Here is a 26,268-nt window from a genome sequence, read left to right on the forward strand (position 1 = left end):
TGAGTGAGAAATGAAGGAGATACATCAGTTTTAGTGTGCTGGTTCTGTTTTGGCCGAGAGCATGAAGAACAATGCCTTGGTTTCTTTTTGATTTTGATGAAAAATGATTTGCTTGGCTTGGTTGGTTTGATTTTTGTGTTTGTTTTAGTAAATTACCTAGTTGCCCTTGATTTTGTGTGGTTAAAAAGCCACCACATCTCCTTCCTTCCCATGTCATGCTTGTGTCATCCTCATGATGTCATCCTCCCCTCCTTGTCCTCTTCTCATTGGTTGGGTGACATCATCCTCTCTAATCCCTTTGATTAACTTCCTAATTGTTTGCCTAATGACCGCTGATCTGTTATACTGTTCGCTTAACTTTCGTTTTCGTTTATCGTTTGAGGGATCATACCCGGGATCTTATTACTTAGGTTCCCTTAACCTTTCTCAATACATTATATTCCTTTTTATGATCCTCTATTATAATCCTTTAATTTAAATCCTTTTATCCTGCTACCTTATACTCAATTCTTTCCGTATCTATTGGATTTCCGGGAAAAATCAAAGTGTTCGGATTTGGATTCTGACGATCTTTACATACACTTATATCCCATATAAAGTACTAATAAAATCTCAGAATATCCATATCAGAACCCCTACATAGTGTGGCATGAAAAGTTTTCTCATTCAGCAAAAACACTATTCATAAGGGTTTCAAAAATTTCCAAAAATTGGGGTTATTACAGAATGTTTCATGTTATCTTCAACATTTAAATCTCCATTATTAAATTTGATGATAAATAAATTTGAATTTATAGTTTTATGTTTGATTTTTATATTTTTTAAAAATAAAACCGGGTATACGTCCCTCGAACTAATATGATGGTAAGTAAGGGAAGTGGTTCTTTTTTTATTTTAAATTTTATTCAATGTTTAATTCAATATAAATCTATTTCTTAAATTTTATTAAGTACTTTATTTTTTAAAAATAACATAATTGTTTTAAAATATAAATATTATTTTTGTTTTAAATTATAAATATATTTAAATCAGAAACATATTTAAAGCACATATTATTAAATAATTAAAGAAAAACAAAATTCTTCCGCAATGTTTCAAGGCGGAAGACTGCCGCTTTGAAACATTGCGGATGTATTCCGCATTGTTTCATTGCGAAAGTCTTCCGTCTTGAAACATTGTGGAAATCTTTTCCTGTTGGCTGCTAACACATGGAGCCAACCGTGGCTGTGGAATTTTACCCTTTTTCTTATATTTCGTTTTCTAGTCAAAAAAAGATCCGATTCGGTTTAATTATAACTGAATGCACAGCGATCACCACTTAAAACTGTAAATTTGCATATTAAATGTGTTCTGTACAATTGTACATGATATTCCTGTAATCTTTTTACTCCTTTATGTACTGTTTTTGTACGACTACTTATTTATTACTTTACTTCTCACATAAAAACCAACCTATCCAACCCAACGAACCATTAAATGCTTTCTTATAATTGCCCCCAACCAGTCTTTGAATGTATTATTGCCCCCGCCCAAACTTGAGAAATTACAGTCCTCAGTGATCTATATGCATAGTTCAGTTCGTTAATTAATGTAGCTGGTGTAATTGCACTTTCTAAACATCATTCTAATATATTTTATTTATATAATAAAAAACTTTTAAAGTACTTTATTTATATTAGATAATAGGGAAAACAGGTTTTTTTATCACTCAACTCTAGTATACATTAGAAAGTAGCCACTGAACATTAAATATATATATATATAATTTAGCAAAAAAAAATATATATATATATATATATATTAAGTGAACGGTACAACCCGTGAACCATGAAGAACCATGAATGTCTTCATGTGCGTCATCTTGTCCTTGTTCCTGTATGCATTCAAGTTCAAAGTTACAGACTTGCAGGCTCCTGCAAAGTTGTTCCACCATTCTGCAAAGTTATTGAGTCACTGGACCATCTAAAGGCTCTCTTATTTGATGAATAATGGACTTCTAAAGTCTCTTTTTTTCCCTTTAAAATACAATCACTCTCCTCACCTCTCCCCACTGCACTCTTTTCTCTCAAATCCTGAATCATCTTCACCAGGATCACCATAAAAAATCATGAACCACCCGGGATCCCTTCCACAAGAGCTCTTGCCCGTGCCCGTCTTTAATGGACCAGCATTCAATGCTTATCCATTTCAGGCAATGAATGGCTTTACGGACCAACAATTACTTACAGCTCTTCGACAATTTGTTCAGGATGAACTGCCAGCTGAATTTCAAATTATCGCTGTCGAGGATTTTACCAAATTTGATATTGATCAGCTACGTGGGCATTATGGGGTTCAACAAGGTGCGTTTTTGCCGCTCTATTACTGGCACCACTGGGTATGTCAACCGAAAAAACGGGACAAAGACATGGTTCAGGTCGTCGGAGTCCCTCCTGTTGGCCAACCACCTGTATCATTGGCTGTTTGGACAAGATATGGAAGGGCGGCAAAAATTAAGATTGGCCAGGTTTCACAAGGCACCAAAGCAAGGTATTGTTTACATACCTCCCATGGTGAAGGAACTCCAAAACCGACAAGGTATTTCCTAGATGTGTACCAGCTCCCTCAGCATGCATATAATGATCCAGTTGTGGAAACTAAGGTATTGAACCCTACTTTATTTTGTGTTAATGTTGATTGTAAAATTTCACCATATTATTCACCATGTTAGCAGTCTGCATCAGAGTGTAGATCTCTCACACAAGCAGAGAATATGTATATGTTAAACTATTGTCTACTATTTTATGTTTATTTGATAAATTATGTCTATTGCTACTATGTATTCAGGCTCCTCTATAAATGGCTGGTAGTAATTTCTAGTAGTAAAAAATTTGCTCATCAATTTAATCGTTGATCTAAATGTTATTTTATAATATACGGTTGATTGATGCCAACAGTTATAAACAGATTACTTATTCTACTTCTGCTACATATTTATTAATTAAAAACAAAGCTCATCAGATATAAATTCAGAGCCTTACAAAGTGTATATAATGCAGCTCCTATTATACTGGCAGAGGAAGGAAAATTATACATGCAAGAAAAGAGACTAGGGGAACAGGTTTCCAATAAGAAAAATGGAAAGTTCCTCAAAATTCAAATCTCTATCTTCAATTTGCAGTTATGCAAACAAAATTATAAGAGTGTCACACACTTGCTAATGAAATAGACCTGAAAAATATAAGTCTACCTCTAATTTCAGCATGTTCCCATAAATAAACACAAAAAGAAATTATCACAACACCCCCTTAGGCTATCTTCACGGGGAATAAAACATCTAACCCAAATAATGGTATCACATGCTCATTAGTTTTTTCCACGGCTTCATTGCCACCATTATTCACCATTGCAGCAGTGCTTTCAAAATTTGTGGCAGCCTTTGCAAAGGCATTTCAGGAAAGTCATTAAAGACCTAGATTTTTCTTCATCGCTTCGTAAACCATATATGTAATACTTGCTGACGGAACTACTTTGAGTAGATTCAGAAAAAGTCCTTTATAGAAACCTCTTAAACCCTCATGCTGAAGGGTTCACTTAAATACATAATATGCAGCATTTGCATTAGAATGTTGAGCTTGCATTCTGAAAAGTCAAGCAAAAATATTAATTCCAAGGATGAGAACCGAGAAATGAAGAACAAATTTTCTAATTCACCTACAGCAAACAAAAAAACTAGATAATTTGCACCTTGTCCTGACAACCTGCAACGGATAAACGCATGTTGCACCCAGGCCTCCTGAAATTGTTCCACAACCCAGTTGAAAAAACGCTCCAGGCTCTACAGAAAACAAAAGGACTCAACAATTCAAAATTTACAAGTTATTTATGTGCAAAGAGTTTATTGCAAACCACCAAGAAAATTGTAAAAAAATATAAGCATCATACCGCCTTCCGTGAGAATAGATGTCTTCCACATTTCTTTCAAAGTTTCATATATAGCTAAATCAATGCCAGCATAAGGAATAATCCCAAGCAGAGACGGTACAAGCCCTCTGTAGAAGGCACGGGGTCCCTCCTGAACCAATATATCCCTTCGATAGTTTTCCCAAAGATGGAACCTTGCCACTTTCACAAACATGAGTTTGTAACCTTGTCTTCACCGGATCCCGAGGATAGGTGGCGGTTTGTGCCCCTGCCCCAGCCAGACCACCAGCAACAAGCCGACCAGATGTCCCAATGTCATCTTTACTTTCTCCGTTAACACTTCCAATGAATTCCTTGATCATCTCATAGGCATAGAACTTAATAGCACTCTCAGGTGCAACCTTCACTATATTCAATCCATTACCTCGGTAAAACGAAAAAAGACCACCTTGCTTCCAGATATGTTTAACAGCAAGAGGAGCTTGAAACATAACCTTGAGACGATCAAGAGGAGCTATTGCGGTACGAGAAGCAGCTCCAGCAACCCCGCCTGCAATCAAATACATACTAGCTTGTTTATGTTTACTGATGCCTTATGGAATGACAGCCTGTTCTCCAATATCCACAAGACAAACCCTTTCCCAGTAATGGTAAATGTTCTCAATAGTGGCTTCATGGGGGTATAGCAGAAGAAAATCTCTCCACTCGTCAAAAGTGATAATTCCATTATTATCCATGTCAACATGCTCCACAAAGCGAGCTAATTCTTCGTCATCCATTTCTATCCCTGCAAAAAGCAACTGCCAGGGCTTAAAAGAAGAAGACAGCACTTCGATTTATCATAGAAATTTGCAAGAAAGGTCCAACAAAATATCAATGCGGCAGATGTTCAAAGGCATTGCACAAATTATAAACTGCCACACACTATAAAGTTGCTACTTTTAGATTTGCTAAGCAGGGTAATATCAATGAATATGGGAGGCAATTATTAAGGTATTTCCACCATCTACAAATTTGCTACTCTAGATTTGATAAACAGAGTAAAATCAGAAACAACATGAATTCTTTAAAGATCCCGAGTTTGTCATCCACCGCGCATCTTAAGCAAGTTCAGCTCCTAGGCTATCATTGGTCATAAAATCAAATATATTAATCAAGAAAAAGGAGCTGATAATAATTGAGATCATAAAATTAGAGTGAACTCCTATATAGGATGTTGGAAAAACTGTGCACAAACAGATATAATGGCCTTGGCTACACAGACCAAGATGGTTGATGATTGTAGAGCTTAGTAGCTTAGTATATTAGTCACCTAGATTGCACTTAACTTGGTATGCAACTATTTTTTCTGTAACCTTTAGACTCACAAACACAAATAGGATATTCTGAAGGAAAAGCACCCAATATCCTACTTCACCAAATATCCAACTTTTCACCTGATACCCTCTTAATACCTTTTTTCCTTTTCTTTTTTTTTTATATTTGCTAAATCCTTTTTTCCTTTTTGCATTTTATAATATAACTTTTTAGATAAACACAAGTTCGAGAGACTGTGGTCAACATATTTAATGCAATAAACTGCATTTTGGAAGGATTAGTATAATAAGGAATCCTTATTTTTGCTTTTTAAGATTATAATACTGGTAACTTTCAAAAATATAACCATAGTTAATGGGCAGATTCTATAAAGCTATGCAAGAACGAGTAATTTTTACAAAAGAACCATTGCAGCACACAATCCCACAATAGTAAATGAACATAGTACTTTGAATCAAACTTTGAGACAGGTACATTAAGCTAATGTCATGAAAACATATAAGAGTATAGACACAATATTCAGAGTCTCTTAATTTGAGTACTTCCCAATTACAATGTTTATTTTTCACATCTAATAGTAAACTTGTATAGTAATCATGGGAATTTATTATGATGCAAGAAAGAGTAGTTTCTACAAAGGATCCATTGCAGCACACAATCCCACTATAGTACATGAACATAGTACTTTGATATCAAAACTTTGAGACAGGTACATTAAGCTACTGACATAAAAGAACATAAGAGTATAGACACATTATTCAGAGTCTCTTAATTTGAGTACTTCCCAATTACAATGTCTATTTTTCACATCTAATAGTAAACTCGTATGATAATCATAGGAATTTATTATGATGCAAAATCGCGAAGTTATAAGATTGATGACGTCATGCTACATTTTACATTTAGAAAGTAAATTCATAATTTATATTATTCATGGAATTTATTATGATGCAAAATTGCAAACTTATAAGCTTTATGATGCCATGCTGTGAACATAATACTAAGGACATAAGGCATACTCTTTCGTTTCTTATGCTATCTGCATAATTTGCTTCCACAACAACACTTGAATGCTTTAATAGGATGATTAGTATCACCAAAGTCTATGCCATAGTCCTGTAAAGCAATTTGAATTGAGAAACTCACTCAGACATATTCGAACTTCATATTTGAAACAAATCAACAAATGGTTTACTTACCCAAGTTAATTCTTCATCAGCAGTAACTTCCCTTGCTGTAAAAAATGCAACCTGCAGGTAAGGAACACAACATAACCCCGAGCCTTGGGTTTCCTAGAGATGCAACTAAATAAAACAGCTTAATTCTACAAAATGAACAATGAAAGTTTATTGCCGTTACGTGGTAATAGTGATGATCTGGTGTTTCAATTTCAACTGGAACCTCTACCATGTTAGCATCACCACACCTAGTCAATAGATTTGTTAGTGTGATATAAATTTATAAAATAATAGACAAGGGAAAATTAAAGATAATAAGCTATTTTAGTCACTGCAGCATCCAATCAATGTATAAGCAAATTGAATTAGATTCATTAAAGCATAGACAAGCTGGAACTTGGATCTTATGGATTGTATAGATAAAGGGAAAGGATATAAAATATCATAATAACACTATTCTGTTCAGAAAATAATTGCAAACAACTTATATATGAAAGATGTAGAGAAAGGACGTCCTAGACAGACATAATCCGTTGCCTATTTCCAACCTAATTCAACCAATAAAGAACGAATGTATATAGGCAGTGCGTCTTCAAAAGAAAATCTTCATAAATCGTACTTCAGTGAAGTTTTTAGTGGTTATTAAGTTAATAATGGCTATACTGAAAAATGGGGATTACCATGAAAACCACCAGATCCAGCCTCCGTTGCGCATTGAAAAACTTCAATTCTGACCTTTTAACTTAGAAATTATTATAAAATTTAAATTCATTCAGAAATTAAAATATTACGATTCAGAATATATTAGATCGCATAATTTTGTCTATACTCCAGTATCAGCAAGTAAAACACAGAATTCATCACCAGAACGGCCCTCCCCTTGAAAGACTTTATCTTGCAACTACTACCAGATGATATATTTTCTAAATAGCAGAAGATGATTTGTGAAACCTGATGAGAAACGTAATTTACCAACTCAATTACGTGGACAAATTATGATGTCATAAGCAGTTAAATAATTCTTCAAATGTAGGTATAAAATTTCCTTATGTAGTCTATAGCTATATACTCAGAAGGTTACACCTAGTAATTTCAATAATTAGGCATAAAAAACAAAGCCTGCAACCATGAGACTGCATAAATGTTGTAAGCATTGTTTCATTCCATTAAAAGAGTACCTGTGATTGATAAACCTTGCTATGTTTCCATAAGATGTCGCATCCAAACATAGGGCCTCTTCATCCTTCAAGACACCCTCTGAACCCCAGTCTGCATCTAATAAGACAGGGTATATGTGCTTCTCGCCAGCACATTGCTTGTTTCGGTCATATAGTTCTGAATTGGTCACTATCTCTCCCACATATTCACATATGAATGCACCTTTAGGCAAGTTCTCAAGTGTCCTAAGCCCCAGCCCTTTCCTCCAGGAGTCATAAAAACCTAAAGTAATAAGTTACACAGTTCATGATTAATCCACTTCCTAGAACATGAATGGACATAATATAAGCTATATTCGTAAAATATAGCCTTAAATCAGAATGATTGGTATTTAAGTGAAACTATTGCAGCATATCATAGTGTCCAGTAAGCAAGTTTTACCAGTAAATTTGCACTTATGCCTAGCTGAACAACACGATTTCACAGCCTTTACTACAACCACATTTATACCAGCACTCTTTTATAAAATTTCTAACTACATGACCAGGAGCCTTTTCTTTGTAAGAAAAGAAAAAAATAAGCCAAACAAATGGCTAAAATAATAATTTAGATGTGCAAAATATTTATTCTTCCAGTATCCAAAAAGCAATTTAGTCTTAATATTTACTAGCCTATAACCTGCCATGCACGGGCTAATTATAATATTTGAAATTTTTTATTTTTTTATTTTATTTAAATTATAAAAAATAATAAGCGTGTACATGCACTATTACGCAGCGGTTTATGTATTTCCAACGTTTTTCCACTTATTCGAGATTGAGATTAATGAAGTTCAAATATTTACCTATTATTTTGTATACATTATAATATTATTGAAGTATTCAAATTTTAGATAATTAAAATCTTAAAATGACCTCTTACTACAGTCTACAGGTCGCTTTTCTGTGCCGGTGCAGAGGTAGGAAATTGGGAGTCTTGAATAGGAGTATGTGGATGACATGGTATTATTTTTTAAATATTATTTTTAAAAATTTTCTTGATTTATTAATTATTTAGTTATATTATAATTTGAAAGAAAGAAGTTGAGTGCAATTACAAATTAAGTTGAATAATAATTCATAGAGTTTGTAGTTATATTATATACATGATTTAATATTTTTAATAAAATTATATTTGTTTAAACTTTATTTTGGAAGTTATTAACGTACTTTTTAGGAAGAGTTAACCAACGGACCAAACGAAACCATATTTCGCTTATAATAGTATAGAATAGATAGCATTATTAGTATACTAGTTTCTTACCCATGCAATGCACGAGTGCTTTATAACTTATTTATGCATATATTTATTCTAATTTCATTTAATTATAATATTTTTAAATTCATCCTAAAATAGCAACTTAAATTAATTTTAAAATTATCAAATTTTATAATTATTAAAATTGATATATATATATATACCTGAATTTGTTTTATTTTTGGAATGATAAATATTTCTAACGGTCTATGCTATTAAATAATTCACCGTTTCTTATTAACTCTTTGTCTTGCGTCTCTAAATACAGATTTGATAATTTGTTAATACTAGTTTATATTAATTTTTGATAACTTTATCTCATATTATAAAATTCTAAAAAATATATTTCAAAAGTGTCAATTACTAATTTGATTTAATAGTACATTTATTCTAAATTAGCATTGTAGTTCTAGTGTCATTTTATATGATTTTATTATAATATATTCATATACGTATAATTTCATTTATTTTGTTTACATATTTTACTCTTTTCCCAAAAACATTTTCTATGTCGCAAACCAACTTTTTAGTTTTTTATAAAAATTTAATATATGTAAATTTTATTTATAATTATATTGTACTATTGAAAATTATAGATTTTGAAAGTACTAATTTTATTATTTTTAACCTTTACAAAAATATATTAGTTGTCTAATAAGAGCATTGCAAATAATTTTATAATTTCATTAACTTTGTTTTTATCTTTTAATTTCTTAAAAAAAAATCCTATGTTGCAAATCAACTTTTTACTTTTTGATAATAACTGCAATTAATGTTACTTATTAATATGTAAACTAGCATAATAGCACGTGCCAAGCATAATAGCACGTGCCATTGAAAATGATGTACACTAAATTTGTTGGATTGTTTAACCAGATTGTGCTAGTAAACTATTTCCGAGAGGGGTTTAAAGCTCCTGTGGCGGCAAATTTTTGTTGGTAAATGAAGACTTCTATAAAAGAGCTGCTGCTTGGCAATTTGAGTAACTGTCTGCAGGAAATGAGTTAGGTTGTGCTGGAAGGAGAGTAACTTTCCCGTGCAGTGAGTAGGTTGTCCTTGTATGGGGACTTTGTTTTGAGCACAATAAGTTGGACATGGCTACTATGAATTTAAAACAGATATTATGTTATCTTAAACGTCTGGTGCCTGTACTAAGATGCACCATTTTTGTAATGTCTAATTTGTTATTTTATTTCCTGTCTATGGTTTTATATTAGCATTGCCTTGTGTCAATGATGAAGTTGTCCACCCCGTGTGCATGAATACACCGGTAAGAAAGAGCGGAACCACCATCCATATTTAGCGTGTAAGATAGGTTGCATCAAAAATAGCAGTGCCTTAGACGTAGATATAACTTACAGCCCACTGTTTGACAGCACTAATGTTATATCAGGAATTGCATTGTACATGCTACAAGGGGAGGATCTAGTAAGGGGCACCGGGGGACATGTGTCCCCCATAAAATCAAAATTTGTCCGGTGTCCCCTAAACTAAAATTCCTGAATCCGCCCACACACCATCTTTGTTTACTTAAAAAAATATTAAGCCAAAGTTCCATCTTCGTTTACTTAATTCTAAAACTTAAAGAAAATATTAAGCCAAAGTTCATACTTGTGGTGGTTGTCCCTGTATCTATAGCCCTGATCGCAGAAGCTTTGTCTAAGTTTGAACCCTCTCCTGAACATCCATTTTATGATGTCTCCGCTCCTGAATGGTAAGAAAGAGAAAAGGATTGTTAGGTGACAGTTGAGGCTACAACTTCCATAAATGGCAAAGTTCATATTACTGTAGCCACTAAACACATAAATCATAAGATTATGGAATTTGATATTTTTTCTATAAAAATCCATAATTATTTTGATGCAGAATGTTATATCACGCCAGAAGCTATTTTCATGGTTACTATGCGCACCAAAAAAACACCTCCATTTGTCTCAAGGAACAGATCCTTATTCACAATTGCCATATTCCTAATTGTAGATGAAGAACATGTTTGGAGTCTTTGGACCATGTTGTGAGTGCTTTAATTCCAGTTGATCATGCAAAAGGTCCTCCAAATGAGGTTCAACCAGATATAACGAATACCAATTTGCTATTAAGAGGAGTAGAAAGCATTTCTATTCTTTTAAGTTTGCTGGTAAGGGCCTTTATCATTTTTTATAGTGCGAACAAATTAAGCATAAAAATTAAGTCGGTCATACATGTGGATCAAGTAAAACTGATTATGTACCTTCTCAGTCGGAAGAGGATTTTTATGTTTGATACTATACGCTTCAGCTTTTGACTGCCCTTTCTCACAAATTCCAGGAATAGGTAAAATCCTGCATTTTTTATTTTCTGGTAATATTTAGGTGATAGTTGACCTCTTTATCAGGTTGCAAGAAGCTATACTCACCACTCCTCAGTGGAATAACTCGCCTTATGGATATGCTTATGGATCATGAGGTTTGAACCTGGTATTCTTAATCAACACCGTTATATTTTTCTGGTGCTCGCTAGATCTTGTGTGACAATTTGGAGTTTTTCCTCTGGGTTATATGAAAGAGTCATGTACAAAGTACAGACTACTGAATAGTAGACTGATCAGAAGTAAGCCATTCTTGTGCAGCAACCAAGTCAGGTAGCACAGTTGCACCAGATTTCCTCCATTCTTCAGCATCCGGTGTCTTAAATCTAACCAACAATAAAGCATGCATTCCTATACTTTTTGCAGGCACATAGTCTTTACGCATGTTATCTCCAATTTGCAGAACTGCTTCTGGTGCAATATTTCTGCTCTCCTCAGAGCAATTTTGTAAATTTGCGGATCAGGCTTTTCAAATCCTTCAAGACCCGAGAACACGCCAAAGTCCCACTCTGAACCCTAGAATTTAACAGGTCATTTAAGAAAAGTTCAATTGTCATCACATTTACCATGTATAACTTTAATCAATGATACAGTAATAAATGATTTTCATGGGGTCATTCCAAACTTATCTATGCATATATACCTGATTTAAACCCATGGCTGGAAGAATAACATCCCGATACCAGTACTCTGCGTTGCTAACGAGTTCAACCAGTAAACCTTCATCCCTGAAAGATTTCTATCTCTCAAACATAGCCGCATAACATTCTGGAGCTGTATGGCCTGCACCCTGAGAATATACTCACACACAAACACCAATTTAAATTTACCTAGGGGTTATTGACTTAGTGGTAAGATCTATCCTTTTTCAGTGAATCATTAATGTGACTGAGAATACTGCGTTTTTATTTTTTCTTATGCTGTTAGATTTTTACTTCAATTGCAATGCAACAATCTTAAGTATTGCTCTTTCATGAAAAGTCAGAGTATTATAAAATAATGTAATTTCCTTTTCTTAAATAGTAAATAAATAGTAAACATCTGGGGATTTAGCTTAGCGAGGAGAAAATAATACCACACATGTATAGTTTTTAAAGATCTGACATGCAAGAAGTTCTGGAAAAATAAGATGAAATAATTACCTTTACAAAAGAGTCTCTAACACAAGTTTTCCACCACACCATGTTGGAAATTTTCTGTGCAAACCCAAAACTGGGATGTTCTTTTGCCATGTTTGTGTATGCAATTTTATAGCCCTTATGTACATGCTTGTAGTCTGGACACGGAAGTCCGCAGATTTGACTGCCATGCAATAGTAGTCACCGAACTCCCCCTTGTAAGCTAATAATGTGCCAGTAACATCCAGAGTGATACAGCGTAAATTTGTCATTATAGACATTTTGAGTATGATCTTGCAGATTTTTGTATCTTGGTCCTGAAAACAATTGTATGAAAACTTTAGTATATCACCAGTTCAATATATCAACTCTCTTTTTTTCCAAATTGCAAAAAGCAAATAAAAAATGCCAACTCTAAATATACAACATCAAGATTAGACCTTTTTTATACTCCCAAAATCCAAATTATAACACGACAGATAAGCAGCAAAATACAAAAGATTCAAACTGTAGGAAATTCAAAAAATTCTTGTCTTTCCAAGGTGCTTTAGAAAAGATTTTTAGTATTATTAAAGAGGAAGGAGGTTCAGAAGGTGGTGGTGTTGTGCAGGTACTTGAAGTACTTAACCAAGTATACCAGTATTATCATATGTCGTCTTCTGGACCCAGTGCTCCATACTGGACATGAATGGCTTATCAAGATCCAGGTCAAGCCTACCAGGATAACCATCTGCTGACTTATGGACAAACTGGTTCATACAACGGCAATATTCAAAATGAGTAATGACAAAGTCAAAATACAAAGAACTCAATATTGAATCAATATTCACATTTAGACCAGTAACAAGTTAGATAAGATGGCCAGCAAAGAGAATGATAAGAATAAAGGTCTCGCTGTGTGGATATATATATATATATATATATCACAAGTGTTTGAACTGTATGGCGCACTGATCGAACATCAACACTAACTTTTTTGAGATCATCTCTTAGTTCAGGTATCTACAGGATTCAGAGATTTAGGTAAAAAGGCATATAATACTAAAACATGTAAACAAAATGAAGGTACAAACCGTTGAATCACCTCTACCTCCCCTCTTGTAGCATCAATAAGTTTTCTAGTATCATCTAAGCCAGCATCCGCGCGACCCATTTTCGAAAATCAATGCCTTTTGGTGGACTGAAAAGCACATGAAAGACCCAACCAAGTCCGAAGTTAATATGATTGCATTCGTAATTGTCAACTTCACAGACATTGGTAATCATGTAAATGATTAGTACCAACTGCGTATGCTTAATTGCTTATAAAATGAAAACTTAAAAAAATTACAACAATTGAGTAAACATTCTCAACCTCTTTATCTATCTTAGTAGTTGGCTTGGATAAACTGTGTCTTGTTGCAAACATTAGATGAAGAAGTTTCCAACCCTGACAGCCAAGAAGAAGAGTTTAGTAGCAATTCGGCTTGAACGAATTAATTTGTACAACAATATCATATTGAACAGTAACGATACAGTAAGCTCGATCTGTAGCATGTGAAATACAGCAAATAAGGGGGTGCGGGAACTGACCAAGCGTGTTTACCAAGAAGAGAAACAATAAAGAGAACCGGGCAGAGTGGGAGAGGGATACCTCAAAACCCTAAGCTAAAATCATTACCATTATATATACTCGAGGACATTGTACAAACTTTTCAGAGATAGTCTTATTTTTGTATATAAGCAATCAAATATTCTACAGGATTTCAAATATCTAAGCTGGATCAGAAAAATGAGTCACCTGACTCCTTTGGTCCTAGTCTGACCATAACTCGATCCAATCATTAGGTAAAAGACAAACTTGCTCTGGTCAGGTATCACTTGTAGAAACATGAAGGTACCCCAATTATACTTCGTGCTTTATAGAAGCATCTTGCCTAAGGTAAAAATATTTAAGATGGAACAGAAAGATTCTCAAAAACTCCTGCAGTAATAATTTTTTACAGAAATCCCAAATCAAAATGATTGCAGCCAGAATTATAGAATCATTATGCCAAATGAAGTAGCAACCAAAGAATTACCAACACATAATATACACATATGACATATATATGCATTGAATTTACCCCGTAGACTCCCATATAATATTCCATTATATGCTTATGTAAGTTGATTGGCTTCTCCTTGTTAGTCATTCTTAGTCTTCCATGTGGGATAATACTATCTTCCAGTCAACAAAATACAAGTCGTGAAAGCCAAAACCTCCTTTTCTACCTCCCATCCGCGGTCTCTCCTGTAATTGCCCCCTCCCTCAGGCGCCCCAGCGGGACAAACGAATTACATTATCAGATCTTGGAACCATTTACAAATCCAAGCTTGTTCTTGGACAATGACTTTGTTTTTGCATCTCCGGAATGTGCTATAATTAGACATGCCACTAAATGCCATGTCCATCTTTAGAGGGGTCCATCATTTGTAATTTTATTCAATATATAGAAGCTTGGTCACAATGTCTCTGTACTGTATCTTATAGTTTATAAACGTGTAATCATAGATAGATCTAATTTTTGAAAAGCCTGCTAATACCAAAAAAGAACCACTACTTTTTGTTTAATTTATGTAGTACATCAGTTCTTTGCAAATTGGTCAAATTTCCAGAAGAAATTAAAACATAGCAAGGAAAAGCATATAGGACGAAGTCATACCTGTCGAATTTGGACAAAGACAAGCTAAGAATTCAAATCGAATGTCCCTTTCACAGTTCATAGTACGTGTATGGATCTTAAACATTTGCGTCCTACTTTCTAGATCCAAACTCAACATTACGATCTAACCTCCCAGGACAAAGCAACGCTGGATCAAGTGTGTCAGGCCTGGAACAAACAAATCATTAGACAGTTGGCAAGTTACAATTACAGATAAACCAGTTTAGGAGTCCAGAAAAATAGGTAATCGACATCCTAACTAGACATTACAATGGCAAAAACCTAAATCATTAGGCTGAGATAAACTATTACTATTTTTCTTAATCTAATTCTTTGATTATTTTTACATTTGATTCATTCTACTAATTATTCTATTTGTGTCTATATTCTATATTTTATACATTCTACTTCAATTCAATTCCTTTTTATTTATCAATCTTTACAGCCTGAAAACTGAAGCAGTATCCTAAAATTAACTAGCTCCTGTACATTCTAGTTTATCGCGAGAGTGACTAAAAATGAAAATCCAAACACAACGGATGTTAATGTAATGAGTTTGATGTGGAAGACATTAGTGACAAATTTGGTCTCTTATTGTTTTGGAAATTTTATTTTTTTTAGCTCTAGTAAAGACCAACCCAGTGGAAAATAATGCCTGGGGTCCAACCTTGCGAGTACAATTCATCGGCTATATACAAGAGATGCGATCTTAACCTGTTTGTCATCATCAGAACTTTAATATTTCCTCGAGCATCAAATCCATCAAGCTGATTTATGATCTCAAGCATTGTGCGCTGAACCTTATTATCTCCGCCCACACCATCGTCAAATCGTGCACCTCCAATTGCATCTATCTCATCAAAAAACACTATGCAAGCCTTCTTTGATCGTGCCATCTGCCAAAAAGAAAATGTGTTAGTTGTATTCTAAATAACATGTACGAGAGATTTTGGACACTAAACATCTTGACATCTTGTAACCTGAAGCAACTCGCGAATTATGCGAGCACCCTCACCAACATACTTTTGAACAAGCTCACTTTCAATCACACGAATAAAGCACGCATCAGTTCTATTGGCTACAGCCCTAGCTAGAAGTGTTTTACCCGTTCCAGGAGGACCATAACAGAGAACTCCCCTTGGAGGGTCAATTCCAAGCTTAACAAACATATCAGGGTGAAGCATAGGTAACTCAACAACCTAAAATTGAACAGGTAACACCAATAAGTAAAAAACAACATTGATAACTAAAACTTACATGAATGCAAATATGTAACTGATATCAATTTTCACATTAAAAAAGATATTATTACAAACCTCTCGAATTTTCTCAATCTGTTCATTGCATCCACCTACGTCGTTATATGTAACATCAGACTTTCCTCAACAGTCATCATAGTGACACTTGGATCAATACAGATCCACACTATATTATTTTCGGTCGGTTAGTATTGTGCAGGATATCAGAAGTTGGTGAAGGCGATGCATGAAGATGATTTTGGCGACCCTTCGATCTTTCTCCAGAAGCAACCACAACAAGCAGCAAGACTCGTCTTTTCTTTTTCTTTTTTATCAAATAAAACTTCTGAAATTACGAATTAATATATAGAATAGATTGGTAATGGGACATCTATAAAAGGCCTAATAGCCATGTAGTATCGACCTGACATTTGGTTTGCATGGACTAACACGTTTGTGGTCTGACCAGGCGCAATTAGTATAGCAGAAGTTGTGAAAGGTTTGGTGTAGACTGCATCAATCTCAACTACTGTCAAATTGTAAACCAGCAATTGCAAAAAATAAAAAGCTCGTCATTGAGGGTTGTATTTATGATTCTTAAAAGATATGTCTTCCCTTTTCAACCTCCATGGCAGGCGTATCTGCAAACATGAAACTGATTAACATGTGACTTCGGAAATTCCTCATTTAGCAGTGTCACTTAATTAACATATCCTACTAACGTTTCTCGTAACAAGGAAAGAGAGGCCCTAGTTTGCCATTAATTGTATGTGCATTGACATATTTGGGGGCAATCCCAAGATGTTTCCTTGCTTGACAACCTCTTCCACATCTACATGCCCCCATTCACCTGCACTCACCACAAAAATTTTATTTTGTCAGGAATCAAATGATAGCTGATTTAGTTCCAAGTGACATTTTTTTAACCTGAACTCACCAAATGCCGAAATCTCTTCTCTAGCTGGCCTTGGAAAAGGAAATGAGGTTCCCAGTTTTAACATAATGACTATTGCACCATAAATTGTAGCTCTGAGCCAAAGAATATGTTCATGTCACTAGACTATCACTAGACTATCTCATCGCACTCCTCGAATAACACTTTATTTATATAGAGACACGAAATACATTCTCTAACTATACATGTAAAATAACTTTTCAAAGAACAAATGTACAATGGGAGCAAGCATTTTGATTCTTAACAATAAGATCAGTTTTCGAGTTGCATTTGATCAATTGCATATTCAATCGATATGCGTATGTGTAAATACTCGATTGATCAACAAAACAAGGTTCATCAATGAATAAATGAATAATTATACAGAATCATAACATTGTTATAGTTATTATCAAAATTAAAGTAAAATGGTTAACTACTCCTACAGAGGCGATCTAGTAGCTAAAGAAAAAAAGAAAAGCCGGAGTCATAGCAAATCAGAAGGAAAACAAGTAAACTTAAAGTTCATAAGTTGCCACTAAAGATAAGCAAAAACTATCTACATATTTACGCAAGACAGAATAATAAGTAAAAACAAATAATATAAATTGTTCCAACAAACTGCTAAGGCTTCGCATTTCTATGGCTCAATTTTTCGGCCGGTAAGAAGTGTCACTTTTCCAACATGAAACCACTTGATAAACCGATCTGAATCACAACCCGAGTCATATATCCCAAAAAAAGCCCCAGTATCCAAAATCACAGTTACAACTGTTGAAATTCAAATACAAAAAGTTAATCAAGTCTCAGGTAACTACGAACAAAATAGTGTTGTATCAGTCAACACACAATAGACACTGATCAATAAAGATAATAATATTCACGGCGAAGCTGGAACAGGGTTTTTCCTCCAGCCTTCATATTATTGACATTTTCAATCCACGAAGCTTTCTCCTGAGAAAATAATTAAATAGGGGAAATTTGAGATCATAACAAACTTGCAGCATATCTAATATTTAATTTTAACAAAAGATACTTACAGATTCACTCATGTTAATCCATTCATTAAATCCACATTTTTCGGCATCATCTGGAATCTTTGATGGAAAAAAAAAAGAGAAAGAACTGAATTAACACTAAGGAAGTGATATAAAATAGTTGGATAGAAAGTAGAGATGTTACCAATCCAGTGGTTGAGCGTGGATGATTCTGGTAATAACGCTTCAGAAAGTCAGTAATCCTATAATCAAACAAGATAACGGAATAGAATCAAAACATTTGGTGAACACCTTTTCTTGAATAAGAAAAAAAAAAGAGGTTAAAAATTACATGAACATAGAGTATGCGTCCATCTCTCTCGCCAACAGAGTTTTTCTTCTTTGTTTTTTCATGGATGCGGTTGCCACAGTCTGTTTAAACAACAAATTATAAATAACAACATATAAATTACAGGGGCTTATGCTAGCAAATTGGAAAAACAAAAGTTGACAAATAACCCCAAAATCTGAAAGGAAATTCGATATAAACAGACCTTATTGGCTTTTCCGTTTTTCCTAGCGAAAATTAAAAGAAAAAAAACTTGTCAGTTGACATTTATCGTTTATGCGTTAAAACCAGCAAAGTTAATAGGGGAAAAAAATTACTTCTTGCTATCAGCTTCCTTAGTCCCTCTTGTTACCACCATGGTACCTGCAATTTTAAGCCCTATCTGCAATTTTAAGCCCTAATATGTTAGACGATGGAGAGAGTAGATGATGGATACATACGGGTGTTTGGGAGTTTTGTTTGGGCCGACCGAATTTGGGAATCAAAAAGCCCCTTCCACCTTATCTCGTTAAAATTATTCCGGTTCGAAAGCACGGGTTTTTAAATTTTTTTCAATAAAATAAATAAATGAATGAATAAATTATATTTGTTTTATATCGAGTTTAATATTTTAATATAGAAAAAGATATTTATTAGTTAAATAAATGAATTATAAATGAAAATATTTTACATATGATTTGTTCCGACAACGGGTTTCGTTTGATTTTATTTCGACTCTATTTTGAGTTCTGCAAATAAGATTTTGACAATTCTACATCCCACTCAAAACTCACGAAATAAATTTTAATTCAGTAATTGTTCAAAAAATATTATCTCCGTAAAATTAACCCAAAATTGAAGAAAAAGACGGTCATGAATATTACATTAAGTATTTTATTCAAATTAGGATATGTACTTAAATATTATATACAAATTGGAATAACTACTTATATTTGATTTGATTTAAAATACCTGTTTATATTTGGATATACTTAAATATTATACACAATTTAAAATAACTACTTTTGTCTGATCTAGAATACCTACTTAAATATGGATATACTTAAATATTCTTTGTAATTTAGAATACCTACTCATATTTCATTTAGAGTACCTCCTCATATTTCGATGTACCTAAATACTCTATTTAATTTATAATATCTACTTATATTTGATTTAGAATACCTACTTATATTCGGTTTAGATTATGAAAATAGAATATTCCTTTATTTTAAATCCAACGACTATCATTTATTTAAACCATGATCTAATGGTCCTTATTACATTGGCAGTACAGGGATCATAATTTGGATAAGATCCCTCTTATACATATTATATTATATAAGAATACAATATACGAAATATTAAGAATTTTAGTTTTCATTCATTTAACTTTTCTATTTTCACTGTTAGGTCCTTAATACAACTGTAGAGGGGGTGAATACAATTTATGCAGATAAATCGAAATAACCACTCAACGGGATGAAAAGTTTTCTATTGATTGATAAAAACTGATTACAAACTAATATCTCAAAGGATGAACATATATCATTGAGAGCTGCTAGATTACAAAAAGGATGTATCAATACGCGACACACAAAGTGTTAACCTAATTTGGCTTTTATACTGCACAACTACACAATCAGAAAAGAAATCATATTCAATTATAATAAGGAATCATAAAACATATCCTTAATTTGATTGCTACTAGAAGTAAAGTCCTTCACCGACTTGTATTTTGCAAATCATTTCCATCATTGATATCTCCTGACTTTTAGCTGAAGTGACTAAATACTGATATTAGTTACTGATCAACAAATGTTGATGACATATGCTGATGACATCACCTTCTGCTAAACTCTGATATCAAATGCTGATAATAAACTCTGATAGTTTATAAGCTAATATTATCAATTTCTTCGAACAATCCCCCCCAACTTGTGCATTATGAAATATGTACAAGTTTTAAATTGATGATTTAGAAGCTTATTTAAAAGAAAGAGTGAGTGAGAAAAGATCGATGAAGACTCCCTCTGCGGTCCCACGACTCCACCCGAACCCACCTACGAACCGCGAATGTCAAAACTATCTAAATGTAGAAATACAAACAAATAATTTATCTTATAGTCAGTGCTTCCAAACTTTATCTTCAGTCTTGAACTTCAGTACAGTCTGTAGTTTCATCAAAGAGTTTCCTGAGTAGTTGTCCTTCAAGAACATTCACATATATTTCCATTCTCTGTTTGATATCCTTGAGCTCCTCTGTTGACTCATCATTCTGATAAACAGCAACTCTGAGGTCATGTAGATTTGATTCTCCAAGTGCCAAATTATCCAGCTCCAGAAATTCAATTTTCTTTCCATCAGGATTGAAAGTAAGAACTTCTTTTCCTAAAGATTTAACCATTTTGGCTCCTTCAGTAGGCATATGATAAGTGGATTTTATATCTACTTGGAACGCTTCATTACAGGCATAAGTTGGTGTTTTGAACTCAAGTTGTTGGTATTTTTGATGTGTTTTTGCGTTATTGCATTTCAGGTATCAGTTATATGAAGAAAGGAGCTTTTAAAGGAAATATGTTGAAAAGTGATCAGAATTGGAAGTCTAGGCCATTCTAAAGTCGTAGAATCTCGTTAGCTTCGCGTGGACAGTTGAATCGCCTAATTCTGATGAGCAGAACTCAAGATATGGCCAAAAGAAGAATTGTAAGAAAAATTCCAGAAGGTCAGCGCGGCGCACTGTACCAGCGCGGCCGCGACCGGTTTCTGCCCCAGAATACTGATTTTAGTCGAAATTGAAAATTTTGAGAGTCCTGGTCATTCTGAGCCTATATATACCCGTAAAAAGATGTTTTTAACAACAAGGAGGCCTGTGAGAGCAATAAGAAGACCTAGAGGGCAAGAGACGGCTACGGAGAATAAGACTTTTATTTTCTTTAATATAGTTGATACTTGGATGCTAGTTTTCGATTTGTCTTTGAACCCTAGTACTCTTATATTGTTTATTATCATGCTTTCATTGGAACCCATGGTGACGATGAGTTCGATTATGAACTAATCGTTATCGTGGGATTCTAACGGATTTACTTATAGATTCCTGTAGTTAATTTTGTTAGGTCACACAACACTATAGAAGGGGTTGAATATAGTGTTTATACAACCAAATCGATTTAGAACACAAGTATGTAACAGTAATCAAGTTTATTCAATATAATACGCTCTGTTACAAATCTGACCATCCTCTTGCTTAACTTCCATGGTTAGATCAAAGCAAAACATATGAGTATAAAACTCAACAAGTAACTATATATGACAGTTCTACAATACAATATCCACAATATACCAATTCTGATTTCAAGGCATTCTACTTTAACATTTCTAGGTGGTAGATTTCTGTCTTTGGGCTTATGAAAGGGTTCATGAAGAAAGGCTTTGGGATTTAGGAATCAAAACACAAGATAGGGTGAAAACCGACATTCATCACAAATCATTAACAAAATCTCAAATGATCTTTTAAATGGAAAACGAGAATCTATTAAACTTTGAAAATCAACATGATTGCTAATAGTATAAGAATCAGGGTTCACAATTTGTACGCAAATTGATATCATCATCAATTCTCTTTTCAAAACATTATAAGCCATTTATGAATCAATTACTGAATAAGGAAATTCAATTTCTCTTTAAATAGTATGAACCTTTGATTGGACTACTTTCACTTTTGATAATAATAATACGGGTGATCAGCCCGTACCGACCTCCATCCGGTCTTTAAGGTACCTATGACATAATTTCAGCCTTAAAACGGACTAACCCCGCTAGCCTCTTAACATGAGCGGACTAGTCCCACTAGTCTCTTACGTCTTAATCCAATCCATAAGGAATTCGTTTGGAAAACCTTATATTGGAAAAGAAAGATTTTACTAAATTCATTTTAACATTACCAAGAATATGAAATCATTCAGACTCTTTCAAGTCGAAACTCATTCTTAAGTTCAATTTCAAGAAATCAAAGAAGGTGAATGAATCAAAGATAACAAAGTACAACACTAGGGATCTTGATCAAATGACCACAAAGTATACAAGTTAGGGAATCAAGCAGTTTCAAGGATCATTGTGGACATGTTTATAAAGGAATGAAGGTTCATTACACAAAGGGGTTCACAAAGGTTCTTATAAGGTTTACAAGAATTCAAGGTATTAACGGGTGATCAGGATAAGAAAAGGTTACCAAAGGGTTTGAACAATAATATTATAAATAACAAGTTCGCAAGGACAATGACAGGGTATCTCAAGAATCAATAACATGGGTACATCACTATAAAAGTTTAATACTCTACATGGCATGGATAATATCCTCTTTATAACAATTTACACAAGTAAGTAGAGTTATTTATCTGAATTCGCTTTCCTATTTCACAAGGGTTGAACTACTGCCACCTAGTATACTTTTCCCTTTCTTAGCCCGAATGCCTTCACGCTCCGAATCTACAATCCAACAATTAAAACCCTAATTAGATTCTCACTCGACGTTCCCAGAACGCTTAACAATTAACCCTTTATCGAAAAACCCTAAGAGTATACATATACTCAATTATAATCACACAACACACTTATACCATAACTCGTATACTATAACCAAATAGACATCGAATCACATATTGTAATGCAAACACAACACATAGCATATAATCCTTATATTTTAAATTTTATACCTTGAGTTTTTATATCAATTATATAACCCCATACCAAGATGACTCAATCCTTCCTTTTTCATCATTTAATTCGAACCAAAACACATACATAAATCACATAACTTGTAACGCCCTCCAGACCCGGGGTATAAGTCTGGGGATTATGAGCTAATTACCAAACATGTACAATCTGATTAACAAATAATAAAGAAATAAAACTAAACCCCTTTAACACTAACCAGGATCTTTTTAGGTTAAAGTATGAAAATAAGAACCACTAACTACTTTATTACAAACCAAATTTAATATCTCACAAACTCTCTTTATTACAAACCATTGTCTAATTCATTTTAAACTAAGTTCAGCTTTTATTCAAACACACACACTATCTATCAACACTCCACCTGCTCAGGTAACTCAAAGCTTTCTTCCTGGATTGGGATCAACACCTTGGGTATGAGAGGATCCCGAGGCTTGACCCGCTTCTTTACCACTCGAGTCCTGATGGGTTTCATATTCCTTCTTAACTAAAAACAATAAGGTGAATAACCCCGCAAAGATATAAATTTCTGGCAAAGATATAGATGATTCCGTAACCCGGGTATATCTGCAAAGATATAACCCCGCGAGAATAGAAAGAAGGCCATTTCTGGCGAATACAAATGAACTAAACTGGACTCAAGTTCGCAGCTATACCCTGCTGATCAGCCAGGATACAGTGCAGATCTATATCTCACTATATAGATCCCGTCGGGCACCCAGGCACTACGGCCCATCTCAGGGATCCGTTTATGTCCTGGTCCTTAGGATTAAGTAAACTTAATCCCCAAAAAATTATTATCCAGTCCCTGGAATAGCAACCGGGACAATCGGTATGCTTTGATATATTCTAATCACCAGAATATATCAATAATTGTGAGTAACAATTGAAATATGAACAATGAATTCCAATGAAAAGAATAATTCAAAAGTCGAAATGAAATATAAACAAGGGAATAAAAAGAGTGCAAACGTGATAAGAATATCACTATTCTGAAAATAGAATAGGGGAGAAACTTGCCTTCTGCGCGACTCACTGCAATTAAATCACTTTCGTCTATCACCTACTCGACCTGCCTTGCTGGCTTAGCTTCTGTTAGCAAAATAGACTGGTTAAGTCATTTTGTACTTCAATTGCATCTTGAATCGACTTTATTTCATTCCTATTATCTACTCATACGCTTATGACTGACTTGTATATTATATATAAGCAAGTAGGACTCGATTAACCACATAATACACATAAGCACATAAGCACATAATCATTTTTATAGTTAAAATAATTTTTAGAATCAAAATCGACTCGATGATCGCCATCTGCTTCATTTCCCATTTTTCCGAAATTTTTCGGACTCGTCTCGGCACGCATTGCGACTGATAATCAAGCAATTAATAAAGTCAACTAATTTCTAGAAGAAATTAGGTCTTAATGTTATTTTTAATGAAATGGATTTATTTTTCTGAGTCAAATGTCTTTTGTTTCGCTTAAATCGGGCTAACGGTCTAATTAATATCAATTAAACACTGATAATTCAATTTATTATTCAATATAAATAATTATTGCAAATTTTTAAATCCTAAAATCATTTTTAAATAATTATTTAAGAAAAATCAAAGTCAAAAATAATTTTTTTATAATTTTTGGAGTTAAGATGAATATGTTATGATTTATTGAAAGTTACTTGATTAATTATCGAAATAATTAATCATTTTTAAATAATTAATAAATAAATAACTAATAAATAATTAATAAGTAATTATTTAATAATCTAATATAATTAATCCCTAATTATTAGGATTGATTTAGTACAAATATTTACAACTTATCATTATTTATTCGATTAGATCGATTATTTATAAGTAAATAATCGATATCTTTAACTGATACGTTAATTATTGAATAAATAAGTTATTATCCGAATAATATTTCAACTCAACGAACCACTACCCGTATTTATACGAGTTATTCGCATTTCTCGCATAATTATCGAAACATTACGGTTTTTATTACAATTTATACGATTTAAATCAACTATCTGTATTTAATTATTCGTTACGAATAATTATTACGTAATCTAAACGAAATTAAATATATAAATCGATACTCATACTCCGAATTCCTAAAATTCGAAACATTACTTGAATAATTCTGAGTCACTCGCTTTAATCGATTAATTATCGAAATAATTATCAAATTAAACGATCCAATTATATAATTTCATTTATTAAAGAATTAACTAAATAATAAATAATAAATAATTACCTAAATAAATAATTAAATAATTAAATAAATAATTATATTTTCGAATATCTAACTTAATAAAATAATTTAGAATTTATTTACAAAATATTTCAGATTTTTAATCTGATTTATATTTGATTTTTATAATTTGCAAAATTAAATTCTGTTTTATCAAAATAAAAGTAAATAAATTTAATTCTAGAAACATAATTCAGATAAACGAATTGGGGGATTTTGGATCGAAACCGGGTTGTTTTCCGGGTTAACAATCGGGTCAGGGATGGCTAACCGGGTCGGGAAGAACACGACCGGTTTCTGGAAAATCTCCAGTTTCCGGCGGTTCCTCGCCGGACTTCGGCGAGCTTAAATCACGAACTTAACGTGATGTTTCTGCTCCGTTTTCGACGCGAATACATTCCGAAACCTCCCTGTAGTTCAGCCCCGGCCTCGATGATTCTTAACACCGCCTCCACCATCTTCTCCGGCGAAAAACGTCCAAAATCCGGCGACCTTCAACCCAAGTTCGGCGAGCTTGATTTCCAGGTAATACCAGCATCGTTCGAATCGTTGTTTGATGGGTTTTCGTTCTGAATTTCACGAGGAACACAACTAAACTAATATCATAACCTAATAACCCCTACAACTAGTTCTCCGATCAAATCAAACACAAGTCCGGCCAAAACTCAAAATCACGATTCCGTACACGAAAAATTACGATTAATATATCAAAATAAAGCTATTAACTTCTACAATCAAACCCAGCCATCAACAACAATCACAGCATCACCAAAATCACAGAAAATCGAATCAAAAAT

At 33.5% G+C, this 26,268-nt stretch overlaps 2 protein-coding genes and 2 pseudogenes across 2 annotated transcripts; 1 reads left to right on the forward strand and 3 right to left on the reverse strand.

Moving 5' to 3' along the window:
- The first annotated feature begins 1,851 nt into the window (after positions 1 to 1,851).
- On the forward strand, positions 1,852 to 3,171 carry LOC141690250 (uncharacterized). Its single transcript, XM_074494950.1, has 2 exons — positions 1,852 to 2,641; positions 3,039 to 3,171. Exons 1-2 carry the CDS (start codon positions 2,108 to 2,110, stop codon positions 3,090 to 3,092), a joined length of 588 nt encoding a protein of 195 aa, XP_074351051.1. The 5' UTR covers positions 1,852 to 2,107; the 3' UTR covers positions 3,093 to 3,171.
- On the reverse strand, positions 3,027 to 4,682 carry LOC141690249 (calcium-dependent mitochondrial ATP-magnesium/phosphate carrier protein 2-like; annotated as a pseudogene).
- Positions 3,027 to 17,240, reverse strand: LOC141690794 (26S proteasome regulatory subunit 7-like; annotated as a pseudogene).
- Positions 17,241 to 17,882: 642 nt separating this feature from the next.
- On the reverse strand, positions 17,883 to 18,981 carry LOC141690251 (uncharacterized). The gene is made up of 6 exons (XM_074494951.1): positions 18,817 to 18,981; positions 18,705 to 18,726; positions 18,503 to 18,582; positions 18,356 to 18,413; positions 18,214 to 18,270; positions 17,883 to 18,127 (listed from the first exon to the last, which is right to left on the reverse strand). The coding sequence occupies exons 1-6, from the start codon at positions 18,855 to 18,857 to the stop codon at positions 18,035 to 18,037; spliced, it is 351 nt and encodes a 116-aa protein (XP_074351052.1). The 5' UTR covers positions 18,858 to 18,981; the 3' UTR covers positions 17,883 to 18,034.
- Between the last annotated feature and the right edge of the window lie 7,287 nt (positions 18,982 to 26,268).

This window comes from Apium graveolens, chromosome 10 (assembly GCF_009905375.1).
Source record: "Apium graveolens cultivar Ventura chromosome 10, ASM990537v1, whole genome shotgun sequence".
NCBI classification, from domain to species: Eukaryota; Viridiplantae; Streptophyta; class Magnoliopsida; order Apiales; family Apiaceae; genus Apium; species Apium graveolens.